Source organism: Mesoplodon mirus (genome assembly GCF_964341445.2).
Source record: "Mesoplodon mirus genome assembly, chromosome: 9".
NCBI lineage: Eukaryota > Metazoa > Chordata > Mammalia > Artiodactyla > Ziphiidae > Mesoplodon > Mesoplodon mirus.
This window is the reverse complement of record NC_138985.1, coordinates 44,922,154-44,936,576: the sequence shown is the minus strand read 5'-3', so window position 1 is coordinate 44,936,576 and position 14,423 is coordinate 44,922,154. Positions and strand designations below refer to the sequence as shown.

The window sequence follows — 14,423 nt, the reverse complement described above, 5'->3', positions numbered from 1 at the left end:
AGAACAGGGATTAGTCAAGATAAACATTCTGTAAATGTAAAGGAATAAAGGTTTTTATGGCTCTAGTTCTATAATCTAAGAGTTATCCCACAATAATAATCTACCGTTCTACTTACCTTATAATAATCAATTTTCTCCTTCCATTTAAAAGTTATTTTCCCTATTGATACAAACAATATTTAAATTTTTCTGCATAAATACAATGCAGTGACCTTACCTAGTAGCAAACTGAATGAGTGCATTCTGAAGAGTCTGCCTAATTTCAAGAAGAAAAGATTCATCATCACTTAGTGTATAATACCAATACTGGACATAATCCCTCAAGGAAAATTGGATAACCTAAAACAAAAATACGGAAAAAATACAATTTTTTAGGATTTAAAAAGTAACAGTAGCAAACTAAAACCTGAAAGGATTATTTTCGATTTATATTTATTCTCTACATACTAAACTGTAGTGGTAAATAACTGTCTTCATTAAAGAAGCATCAATATACTAAAAAACATTTCAAAATTTTTTCTATTATTTTGGTAGCCCAATTTATCCACTGCCCAAATTTTTTAAAAAATTAAAGAATTATCTATGGCGAAGCCCCACCCGATTTCAGGTAAAGACGAAGCCTGCAGAAAAAATAAATTTCCAATGCTATAACATAATGAAGTTTTAATCAGTTTGACGGAATGAAATGCAAAATAATGTCGAGATGCTAATAATCTTGGAAATATGTTTTCTTTTGAGAATATCATCAGATTTATTGCATCAAGTTACAAAAACGACAATTCACTTAATTCTAATACCGGTGATGCTGCCAACAGCACTGTTAGCCAATAAATAGCAAATAATACAGTTTAATGTATTATGTTTTTGCAAATCAGACAAATATGGGTTCATCTAAAAGATAGTATTACAATTTTAAAGTACACGTTATTTGGAATAACCACAAAATCAAGAATCAATGAAAAATATTTTGGAGAATAATTTTAATTCTTTTAAAAATATTTTTGAATGAAACCATAAATATCCATTTTAAAAAGTAATAAAACTAGTAGGAAAAACATCTGATTTATCAAACCACTAAGCCTGCTCATCAGCTGAAGAGTAACATTTTAACTATAAAATAATTAGAAACATTATCAGATATCAGTAAAAACTTTTTTTCTAAATGTAAATTCAACCAAAAGGCTTTAATATCGTATTAAGCAAACACCTTATTATAAATAAGTTCATAAGTAAGGCAGCATCTTTATGTACAGACTCCAAGGACAGCATTATAATGAATTTCCAGCATATTACACAAATAGCAAAAATTATTCCTTAGTATTTTCAAAAGAAATGCACCTAGCACACAACATATGGAATTCAAATACCACATACTGAAACTCACTTGCTGGAGAGGTTCATCAATTATATTGGCACCTGTCAATCTTCTATCGATCTTTATAGTCCTGGCTTCCCGTTTCATTTCTTCTAAGCACTGAAAGGAAACCATAACATTCTATGACATAGTTTCTTGATTTAAAGTCTCTGTAGTTTACTTCTAACTAAATATTCATTGTAACTTCCCTGCATTATCTTCAAGTTAATAAATAACCTTATTTCTTGAGACTCAAATATAAAACAAACACTATTTCTCAAATTAACAAAACTAGACATCCAGAAAAAAATCTTGTGTTATCACCAAAAACAATTATCAGCAAACATTATTTAGAATGTGAGAAATTGAAAATATCAGATATAATATTGCCATATTTCAATGAAACTTTAAAATCATAAGTTAGTGTTTCAGGTGAGTCAAATTAATAATTGTCTTTATTAAACACACCCCTATTTCCTCCTCCCTCCCAGCCCAAAACAGTATACCAGCTGCCAAATGAATATATTTTTAATTAATTTTACTTAGGGATGGTTTTTAGCAACTAAAGAAAATGAATTTTTCTCTGTAGTCTTCAGAAAGACCAGTGACCTGGAAATCAGGTGAAAATTAGTAAGACACTCTTCAATTAAAAATACAAACCAAAGCACAAATACATATAAAAAACATATGCCTCGAGTTATCACATGCAACCTCTAAGATTTTTTCATAAAATATACTTATGAATCATTTTAGAAATAGCAATCAAAATCACCATTCTTATACCATATACTAAAAAACAGATTATAAAGACTTAACCAGTCTTGACTATGATTTATTACTGTTTAGGATCTTAATTCTTAAAATATTTTGCATCCTCTCTATGTACCGCTCAAGTGAGTGGAAAATATGGATGGCTAGGAAATGATTCAAAAAGAAAAGGCAAAAAAAACAAACAACCCAACAGAAAAATGGGCAGAAGACGTTAATAGAGATTCCTCCAAAGAAGACACACAGATGGCCAGTAGGCACATGAAGAGATGCTCAACATCACTAATTATTAGAGAAATGCAAATCAAAACTACAATGAGGTACCACCCACCTTACACCAGTCAGAGTGGCCATTATTAAAAAGTCTACAAATAACAAATGCTGGAGAGGGCATGGAGAAACTAGAACCCTCCTACACTGTTGATAGGAATGAAAGTTGGTGCAGCCACTATGGAAAACAGTATGGAGGCTCCTCAGAAAATTAGAGTTACTATATAATCTAGCAATCCCAATCGTGGGCATATACCTAGACAAAACTACAATTCAAAAACATACATGCACCCCTATGTTCACTGCAGCACTATTCACAATAGCCAAGACATGGAAACAACCTAAATGTCCTTCAACAGATGAATGGATAAAGATGTGGTACATATATACAATGGAATACTCTTCAGCCATCAAAAAGAATGAAATAATGCCATTTGCAGCAACATGGATGCAACTAGAGATTATCTTATTATATAAATGAAATAAATCAGAAAGAGAAAGACAAGTAGTATATGATATCACTTATATGTGCAATCTAAAATATGGCACAGGGCCTCCCTGGTGGCGCAGTGGTTGAGAGTCCGCCTGCCGATGCAGGGGATACGGGTTCGTGCCCCGGTCTGGGAGGATCCCATGTGCCGCGGAGCGGCTGGGCCCGTGAGCCATGGCCGCGGAGCCTGCGCATCCGGAGCCTGTGCTCCGCAACGGGGGAGGCCACAACAGTGAGAGGCCCGCATACCGCAAAAAAAAAAAAAAAAAAAAAAAAAAGATAAAATATGGCACAAATGAACCTATCTCTGAAACAGAAACAAAATCACAGACAGAGAGAACAGATTTGTGGTTGCCAAGAGGGAGCAGAGGAGGGAGAAGGATGGACTGGGAGTTTGGGGTTAGTAGATGCAAACTATTACACTTAGAATGGATAAGCAACAAGGTCCTACTGTATAGCACAGGGAACTATATCCAATCTCCTGGGATAAACCATAATGGAAAAGAATATTTAAAAAAAGAATGTACGTATGTGTATAACTGAGTCATTTGCTGTACAGCAGAAATTAACACAACATTGTAAGTCAACTATACCTCAATTAAAAGAAAAAAAAGGTTCATTTCCTCAGAAAGGTCTGTGAGCAAACTCAAAGAATACACACTAAAGGGAGTTTTAAAGGGAGACAGAAGTAAGTTTCAGAGATTACTTTAAAAGTTACAGTAAGTATTAGAAAAAAATGTATTTATTTATCAACACGAAAAGTCTTATTATCACATAAAGGATAAGTTAATAATTGTAAAATTCAGTTACTGGTATCAACTCCAGACCGTTTGCCTCTCTTCATACAAGAAAAACCATCCTAATCCCACAATAATAATTGAAGGCAATGAGAATCTGAAGCCTACTTCTAGTACGCAATTCCAATTTTATTTATAGAGTATGATATTGAAAAAAAAGAAAAGAAAAATAGGAATATGAAAGATAATATAAAATTGGACTTGAATTATTAAAATTATAGAAACTGCACAGCCTAATCGCAGCTCTATTTTTCAAGTGAGTTAAAGAAAAAGTGCCCATTTTCCTCCCTCTGGTTCCTATGCATTTATTTCATTCAAAACAGTATACTCATTGACATTTCCACAAGTCATACACATGATGCATTGAAATTCTAAGTTAAGACAGCAGGAAAAGACCCCAAATTTCTATCTTTCCCTCAAATTTGCATTCTCACCTTTAACATCTAACATGCATTTTTCTAAGCCTGATCAGATAGTCTCTCATAAATTTATAGTGAGCATTAGTGAATTATAGAAAAATCTGCCAAGCCATATAAAGATGATCACATATCACCACTGCATACAGCAGGACTTTAAGGTTTCACATTCCTTTACCCTTCTTACCTTAGGAATCCCGGTTGATGTTGGAGGAAGAAATGAGTGTTCACACTGCTCTAGGTACTTCTCTGAGTTTGTTTTTCCAAAGAGGAGAGTAACCACAAAACCCCTGAAAGAAATTTAATTATAGATACAAAAACAAAACTTCACTACAATTTAACATATCTATTTATTACCAAATATATTTTTCAGATTTAATTGATGGCTTACCATTCACTAAAAGTCAGTTTGTGACTTTGACGAGGCAAGGAGTTGATAGATTTTATTAAGTTCTCAAGTTTAAAACAACTATAAACACTTTGTGAATTTATACAATAATGCCTTTACAAGTTTTCATCCAATATATTTCATAAAGAATCTCAGGCAACATTTTCAAACTTTAGGAAAATAAACCTTCATTAAATAAGTAGGCAAGCTAATAACCAAAGACAAAGACAAATGAGATGTACATCTATAGCTATACCACACATTTCTATAATTCTGTTAACTAATTAAAGAGAGATATAACTTGCCACTATGAATACAGAATAAACAAAGGCTATACAGGAAAAAAAAAGATCCAATTTACGATTTGTTTAAAATAAGACTGGAATTTAAAAAAGAAATATAAATATATCCCCCAAAGTTAATTATTTTTAAAACAATTATGGAGTCAAGGTAAGATAAATACTGGTTTAGAATACTTTGTATTGACTAAATGCTATCAGTATTTCCTACATTTAAAGTTTACCAAATAAATCTAAGCACTACTAAATAAATAGGAAATCCATAAAAGAATATTAAATTTTAATTTTATAATGATTTACAGTAACCTTACAACGATTGAAAGAGTGTAGTTGGGGACTTCCCTGGTGGCACAGTGGTTAAGAATCCGTCTGCCAATGCAGGGGACACAGGTTCGATCCCTCGTCCAGGAAGATCCCACATGCCGCGGAGCAACTAAGCCCGCGTGCCACAACTACTGAGCCCGTGTGACACAACTACTGAAGCCCATGTGCCCTAGAGTCCGTGCTCCGCAACAAAAGAAGCCACTGCAATGAGAAGCCCAAGCACTGCAACGAAGAGTAGCCCCGGTTTGCCACAACTAAAGAAAGCCCATGTGCAGCAACGAAGACCCAACACGGATGGACAGAAGGAAGGAAGGAAGAGTGCAGTGACAAGAAGGGAACAGTAAAAAATTAAACAGTCAGCCTTAGCTATTGAAAGGAAGATTCTCAAGGTCCTCTGCTTTTTGTGGCTATCTGCCATTTCACCACTCTTCAGTACAGGCACCACAAAAGCAAGGAGGAGGTTGGAGAAACAGATAAAGTCAAATCAAATGATGTCATCAATTCTGTTTCTGTTTCTTTTTTAAAAGGCTGGTCTCAGAATTATCAGTAAATTTCACATATCTGTGTTGTATCTAACATTATTACTAAGAATCAAGTTGGTCTTGTATTTCAGTTTTACCTAGCTGTAAGCATATTTAGACACAATAAAATGCTGATATTAAGTTAACAATGCATTTCTAAAAACATTATCATAAAATAAACTGATAAAACTTTCACCTTTGCCCACAGTGTGATGGTAGGAAAGTAAGCTAAGGAATAGTATGATCTTAGAAAGAACCTAATTAATAGCTTCAGCCTTGAGGTTTAAGTAAAAACAGGTGCTACAAATGATTGCATAACCAAACAAACATAACGGAATGCCATTAAATAACTCATATCAGTATTGAAGGTATCCCAAAATAACCAGAAAAAAAAAACCACCAAAATTCAAAAAAACAGAAACCAAAAACTTCTGAGTGGTTTTCTTTCCAAAGGGTTTCTTTATATTAGAAAATAAGGGATTACCTTTGACTATAAGCAAAATATATACATTATCAACACTGTATACAGGCAAACTGCAGAACTCAAAAACTTAAGTTTTACTAGCCAAAAAAAAAAAAAGATAGTTTCCATAAGAAAATGTATTAATTCCTCTCTGACTTGCATTGTAACTAGGAAAAAGAACAAAAACAAATCTTTAAAACTTACAAAACAAAAAAACACTAAAACTAAGAAATGATTTTTAGTTATATGAAATGTTAACTACTTCATTTAAGATTGATATATAAAAGCTTATTTTTGCTCTTAAAATTCATAAGGCACTAAACTATATTAAGCTACATTAAAGAAAGGACAATCATTCTTCATAATTAGAGCCAAAATTAGAAAGATTTTTGACTCAGGAATTGTGATACTCACTGACTGTAACTGAGTAACCTGGGAATGCTTAATTAACTAATCCTCTGAGATGATTCTGGATGCTTGTTAGTATATAAATTGAAGTCCCCTTACTGTGGCACTATATTTCCTGACATCAGTAGTCTGGAACAGAATATCAAATCAATTTATGACATAACATGAACTTGGAATTTCAGATCCTTCCATGTGACTTAATATTATCTAAAGAGTTTTTAGTGGCCCTCCCACACCTACCAATATCCCAACTTATCTAAAAAATTTCACAGAACTTTACAAATATCCAAAAAGTTTCTTGAAATTATTCGTTAATAAATTGGCAGACTCAAAAAGGGAACAACAAAGGTTCCTGGGACTTCGAAATGAATGGACTCGTCACCCTTTTCCCTTTCCCAAATTTTATATGGAGCAGTTGAGTCTAAGAGAAATGATTCTTACCCCTCTACCTTCATCTGTAACGCTGCCATTTCTTCCCTTTCTGAAGTATTGTAAAATATTCTGAAATCCTTCCTCACTTTTGCCAAAGTCTTATTCAATTAGTGAAATAAAAGAAATTCTTCCTTTGTGAGAGAAACATCTCCTCAATTTCCTTTCCAATCAATAAAAGCAGCCATGACCTTGTGGGGGAGTGGTGCAACCATGCAGCTCTGGCCTTAATTTGTGACTAAAGAATGTAATTTAGGAAGCCCAAATGGCTGCAGATCTGTAAGTCTTCAATCATCTTTATAATCAATAAAGATATTCAGAACTCCATTTATCTGATTCCTATGGCTTATTTCTTAATTGTCTCAGTACATAATACCATACCCAAGCAATTATAAGGAAAATATTAAATCTAATATAAAATACAGTTTTATGAACAGTCCTTGATGTAGCTTCCCAGTTAAATTCTCACTTGTTCAACAATCAGTGGGTGACCTCCCTATAAAATGGTTACATATGACTTTCAAACTCATAACCTGAAAAATGTGACAGGTGGTAGATATATTCAGAAGCCATCCCTTCAGTGTCTTATACAGTCTCTCTCAGGCCACAGTTTATATATGCTATTCAATTCAGCTAAGTCCTCTAAACCGATAGGCTCAAACAATTCCTCCAAATATTTGGGGTCTCAAAAGATTTTTTTGAAAGAACTCATAGGTATTCACTGCACAAATAATTACATAAATGTATTATACATAAACATATACACAAATACACACATATATATATACACACACATAAACATTAACAACAAAATGCTCATTTCAGCTAAACTACCTTGTTCAGAGTATCTAAGTAGCAAGCATCTCTCTTGTTTATACATTTTCTTACATATAATTCATATCTGATACCAAACATTCTACATAGGAAGCTATACTAAATCATGACTGAAACCTCTCCTGTAAAGTTTTATCAACTCAAGATAAAGCATAAACACTGTAAACCAAATAACCATGAAGAGAAAATGGCAAAATTAGGTGTTTGTTGGAATTTTCTAGAACAAAATGACAACATTCACTAAGGGAAATAATTAACACAATAATTAACATTAACATAATAATTAACATTAGTGTCTGAAGTCTAATCAATGAAACAGTATCTTCTAGTCTGTAAAACTTGATATGTCATCTCAATTTATTTATCTTATTATTATAATAGATAAGGAAATTTCAACATTAAAGGGGAAATAACACCAAAAGGAATAAAAAAATCTTTAAAAACTTTCCAAGTTACACAAAAAAGTTTACATCATCAGAAATTGAAATTTATTTTTGAAGATGATGACCCATATTGCTGGTACAAATTATAACCATCATCGTTTTTATTTCTATAGGTATCTTAATTTTACTATTTTTAACTTTGGTAAAAACAATTTGCAAAAATAGCATTCACAAATAAATCATACTGCCATTTCTCATGATTTTTTTTTCTTATTGAGGTCTCATGGTCATTTGTTTCCATTTTGAACAACGGAACATGACATGAATTATAAAATTATTATTGAGAATACTTACCCACCCACAAAGCAGAGGATATAAAATGCCAAATAAAATATTACAAAGGGTCCAAACGTTATTAGAGAAAGGACAATGCCAAGGCTTCCCCATCCCCATATGGACAGACTGGTCTGAAATAAAGCAGGAAAAAAATATTTTTAATAAATAAATAATTTTCCATAGGAACTAGAAAAGAACCAACAAAACTTTTACATAGTTTATGTTTCTCCTTTTAAGCATTCATGGTATTGTTTCAGTAATTTTAAAAATATTTACTTTTGAAAGTGTTAAGTACATTCTTGGAAATTTATCTCCCAGAAACAATATACAAAATCTATACGTAGAAACAAATTTATAGCATATCAGCAATGACTTAAAAAAAAAATCTATTGGCAATGTAAGTGAAAAACAAATTACATAAATTGTTGAATGACATGAAGTGATAAAGTATTTATAATAAAAACATTTATACATTTATATATGCAAAAGCATGTATGAAAGCTTAAGTAGACAACAGATTGTATTTATATTTCATCTTAAAACTACAGCATGAGACTTTTTAAAAATTAAAATTTCAAGGTAAAAAACCCATGTCTCACTAAAAATTATATTTTTATTTACTCAAATTGTGTGCAGAAATTTGTAAAATTATAACTGCACAACTTCCAACTTCCCGTTACCAAAATTTACCACGAGTTCAACAAAACATCTCTAAAAATTCTCCATCCTGTTTCCCTATTTCATTTAGAATTATACTGTATTATCTATTAAAAATACTCATTTTGTTGAAGGCAAACTGGATTTTAGCAATTTAAGTCATTATGAAATAAATAAATGTATTCAGTTCAACAAGTTCCTATATCCATTTGCCTTGTACTGTGTGGTATACAAAGGATGCATTTGTCCCACTCCTGCCATCAAGAAGCCCAGAGAAGAATGTCTTACAGGAATGAAACAATTAGACACTGAACCAAAAGAAAATAATAGAAAGCATTATAAGATGCTAAACTGAATGAAATTAATGACCAAAAAACTATGGAATAGACAATAAGTGCTATGGACTATGAGAGAAAGCACAGTTTTACTTATTTATTCATTCATTCATTCATTCATTCACCAGTCACTGACTGCTTCCTATGTGCTGTAAGTTCAAAGTGCTGGGGATATCACAAGGAATAAAGTATACCCTCATAAATCTATGTTTTAGTAAGGGAAGAACAAGCAGCACACCCTCATGAATTTACATACCTTCGTAAGTTTACATTCCAGAAGAGGAAAAAAGACATATAAATAAGTAAATATATATCAGATGGGGATAAATGCTATAGAGAAAAATAAAACAATTGTATGTGGTTGATCTAAGAAGCTTTCAATGATTAAGTGACACATGAACAGAAATCTTAGATAAGATATAAGGAAATTTTATAATAGTCTTCCTACCCCAAAATAATATTTTTCCATTTATTCATATCTTCTATATCCCTCAGTGAAGGGGTTTTTTTTTAATTTCTTCTATATAAGGCCTACACAACTCTTGTTCATTTGTATTTTTATTACCTTTTTTCCTCATCCTGGCCACATCTTTTTAACCAGAGGACAGAATGCCTACTGATGTTTCTACCCTGCCTTCATGATCTTCTCCTTGAATCAGCTGGGGATACTACTGCACCTATGAAGTGGTCTCCCCTGACTTCTTTCCAAGAGCTGAAAGTAGGCCATGGTGGTTTAGAATAAAGTACAGAACATTTCAGTCCCTCCGACAATAGTTCTGCTGAATATCCGGGACCTGATCCACACTATAGTACCGCCAGATGGCCAACTATAAAAAACAGATGCTATTTCCCAAGATTCATTCAAAACCTTTTCCACTGACTTTCCTGAAAAGAGTTCTTACAAACTCTCAGGAAAGCTCAGACCAGACTATGACCCAGATACTTTATCCAGCCTACCTTCTTCAATGATATCTGACCTAATATTAGCAATATTACTCTTTCTTTACAAAGTTATATTTATGCTTGCTAGCCATTTTTCATAGCTAAACAACTTACTGTTTAAGGATCTATTCAGAGGTTTGAACAATGAAACCAAGCAAAATGGCTATCTCTGGAGATTAAGGAAAGAAGGGAGCGAGCATGCAACTGGAGGACAATACACAGGGGGCTTCTCAAATACTCAATACTCAAATGTTCTATATTTTTTAACCAGGTGTTTGCTCTAAACTGTATAAATGTGTTATGGCTCCAAATGTTTGACTATCAATTAAAGAAATTTAAAAATTAAATTTTCAAAAAAGAATCATAATTATATAATGTGGGAACGATTATTAACTCAATTATTTAACATGGGGAGATGCTCAATTGTCTAATAACTCAAATTTTCAGAATCTTACAAGTCTCTTCTTACTCATTTGAAAATGGCAGCAAAAATCATCAAAAAACAAACTCTTATTCATTCAACAAATATTTGTGAATAGCTACGTGCCAGATGCTAGTGATTTAACAGTGAACAAAACAGACATTACTGTCACATGAAAAAACAAAAAAAAATCTATGGAGAAGAACCTTTCCTTAATTAAGTTTGAGAGGAATTTCTATATTCCAGGGACTAATAAAATTAAACATTTCTAATCAAGCAAGTCAGGTGCTCATTTGTGGTTAATCTCATAATATTTAACTTCAAATGTTAAACTATTCAATGAAATATCAGAATAGAGAATTGTCCAAAATTGAGAAAGTTTCATGTTATATTTAGTGTTCCCATTTACATATTTGGCTAATATTATAATCTTAACTGGTGAGATTAAGAACATTTGATCTAAAACCATTTAAAATTTTTGAGTTCCAATTATTTCCTAAGATGATACAGGATGATAAAATTTAGAAAAATTTTGCACTACATCAGAAACTTTTTACAAATTCAGAACGGAAGCCAAAAAAATATAAACAAATCCGCTTCACAGTGATTTATATTAAAATAATACTTGATATGTTACTATTTTCTTCTCCAAACACAATAATCAACACTGAAATATCCATGTGTCCGGTTCCCTAAAATCACCAACACACCAACTGTGAGATGGAAGAAAACTTCATGATCATCTACTGCAGTACTTCTCAGACTTTAAGAATCTTAAATGCAGGTTCTTAAAATGCAGATTCTGATCCATTATATCTGGGGTGGGGTCTGTGATACTTTTATTTCTAATAAGCTACTAGAACTGTTCAGAACTAAGGACAATTATATATTTATAATTCTCCTAAATTAGCCTCTAGGTCCACAAAACCTTACAATTCCAGAACTCAAAACCTCTGAAAATCAAAATTGTACCAAGTATTCTACATACCTATCTCATTTACTCCTCAGAACAACTTATGAAGTAATCAAGAAGGTAATACAGCATAGTGCTCAAAAAATATGAACGCTGGAGGTAAACTATCTGAGTGCAAATCTCACATTTACTATTTATTAGCTGTGTAAGCACTCCACGCCTTCATTTCCTCACCTACGTTATGTGTTTTTTGGGGGAGTAAATAAGCCCATGGTCTAGTGGTCAATTTTAGCTTCATCATTATTATTATCCCTAGTTTAACAACACAGAAACTAAAATACAGAGAAGTTTTTTAAAAAATGGCCCAAGGTCACACAGTTAGTATGAGAGTGGGATTTGATCCTATTCAAATCCTGACTCCTTAATGAACCTTAAAATTTGTCAGCTGAGGGCTTCCCTGGTGGCGCAGTGGTTGAGAGTCTGCCTGCCGATGCAGGGGACACGGGTTCGTGCTCCGGTCCGGGAAGATCCCACATGCCACGGAGCGGCTAGGCCCGTGAGCCATGGCCACTGAGCCTGCGCGTCCGGAGCCTGTGCTCCGCAATGGGAGAGGCCACAACAGTGAGAGGCCCGCGTACCGCAAAAAAAAAAAAAAAAAAAAATTGTCATCTGACAACTGCCTGAAATTAAAACTCACAATAAGAAAAAAATGTTAAAATCATAAATGAGTGCTTTCTTTTATTTAAATATTCATCAGCTTAATATGCCTCCCAAGAAATTAGTCAGAACACTACTTGTAATGAATGTAATAAATTCCTGGTTTGAGTATCAAGTACATAAATATAAAGTATAATTTTTATTAGACAATCAGTTTATCTATAAATAATGAAAATAATTTCAGTTTCAAAGGGTATCAATTTTATTAGCATGCCCTGGTTCTTATATGTATCAGTTTGACCTTGAGCAGAGGGACATACAAAGACATAAAAAATGACTCCTGCTGCCAAGATGCTTAAAATCGAGAAGTGACAATGTAAAAAATCTTAAATGTCTCCTGACAGTAGAAAGCAAATGGAAATAATTTACATTGTGATATTTTATGCCTATCAATTCATACCACCATTTATCTTATTTCATCCTCATCACAGACTTTTATTGGGTTGGCCAAAAGGTTCGTTCAATTTTTTCTGTAAGATGGCTCCAGTAGCACTTAGCTGTCTTTAACTTCATTCGAAACAATTTTGTTAGATTGTAAGTGACAGCTGTCCTATCAGCGTGCATTTTAAAAAAAGACTTACAAAAATTGGTGAAGTTTTCTGTAGCCATTTTAATATTGAAGATGGAAGAAGAAAAGTAACATTTCCGGCATATTATGTTTTATTATTTCAAGAAAGGTAAAAACACAACTGAAACGCAAATAAAGATTTGTGCAGTGTATGGAGAAAGTGCTGTGACTGACTGACTGGGTCAAAAGTGGTTTGCACAGTTTCGTGCTGGAGACTTCTCGCTGGACAATGCTCCATGGTTGGGTAGACTAGTTGAAGTGGACAGTGATCAAGACATTAATTGAGAACAATCAACATTATACCATGTGGGAGGTAGCTGGCACACTCAAAATATCCAAATCAAGCACTGAAAATCATTTGCACCAGCCTGGTTATGTTAATTGCTTTGATGTTTGGGTGCCACATAAGTTAAGTGAAAGAAAACTTCTAACTGTATTTCTGCATGCGATTCTCTACTTGAATGTAACGGAAACGTTCCGTTTTTAAAACAAATTGTGACAGGCGATGAAAAGTGGATACTGTACAATAATGTGGAACAGAACAGATCATGGGGCAAGCGAAATGAACCACCACCAACCACACTAAAGGCCGGGTCTTCATCCAAAGAAGACGACGTTGTGTATATGGAGGGAGTGGAAGGGAGTCCTCTATTAGGAGCTCCTTCCAGAAAACCAAATGATTAATTCCAACAAGTACTGCTCCCCGTTAGACGACCTGAAAGCAGCATTTGACGAAAAGCATCCAGAATTAGTCAACAGAAAACGCATAATCTTCCATGAGGATAAACGCAAGACTGCATGTTTCTTTGATGACCAGGCAAAAATTGTTAGGGCTTGGCTGGGAAGTTCTGATTCATTTGCCGCTTCAGATTTCCATTTATTTAGATCTTTACAAAATTCTCTTAATGGAAAAAATTTCAATTCCCTGGAAGACTAAAAGGCACCTGGAACAGTTCTCCGCTCAAAAAGATAAAAAGTTTTGGGAAGACGGAATTATGAAGTTGCCTGGAAAATGGCAGAACATAGTGGAACAAAAGGGTGAATACGCTGTTCCATAAAGTTCTTGGTGAAAATGAAAAATGTGTCTTTTTACTTAAAAACCGAAGGCACTTTTTGGACACCCCAATATGATAGGAAAGGTAGCAGAATACAATTCTAAAAACACAGAATCAGAAATTACAGGTTCCAGTTTGCCACTAATGTTCTGTGTAACCACTGCAAAATCACTCACCACTCTTTGATCCAGAACTCACACTAGTACAATGAAGGAGCTGAGCTGAGAGACCATCTCTCAAGTCAAGTCTATCTAAAGCAGACTGATTAAGTAAGTTGGATGCAGAGCTAGGCATAGACTCTCCTGGCTACGTGTGGAGAGTGGGGCTAAGTGCAA

The 14,423-nt window shown here is 33.5% G+C and overlaps 1 protein-coding gene across 5 annotated transcripts in view; it reads right to left on the bottom strand.

Annotated features, from left to right (window-relative positions):
• Positions 1–14,423, bottom strand: part of SNX13 (sorting nexin 13) — a 142,844-nt gene that overhangs the window by 94,251 nt on the left and 34,170 nt on the right. For all 5 annotated transcript variants that reach the window (XM_082631594.1, XM_082631595.1, XM_082631598.1 and 2 more), the window contains 4 exons: positions 8,499–8,611; positions 4,283–4,385; positions 1,385–1,474; positions 218–339 (listed from right to left, as the gene is read on the bottom strand). In XM_082631594.1, the coding sequence (XP_082487720.1) occupies positions 218–339; positions 1,385–1,474; positions 4,283–4,385; positions 8,499–8,611 (428 nt within the window). The remainder of the gene's footprint in view (positions 1–217; positions 340–1,384; positions 1,475–4,282; positions 4,386–8,498; positions 8,612–14,423) is intronic.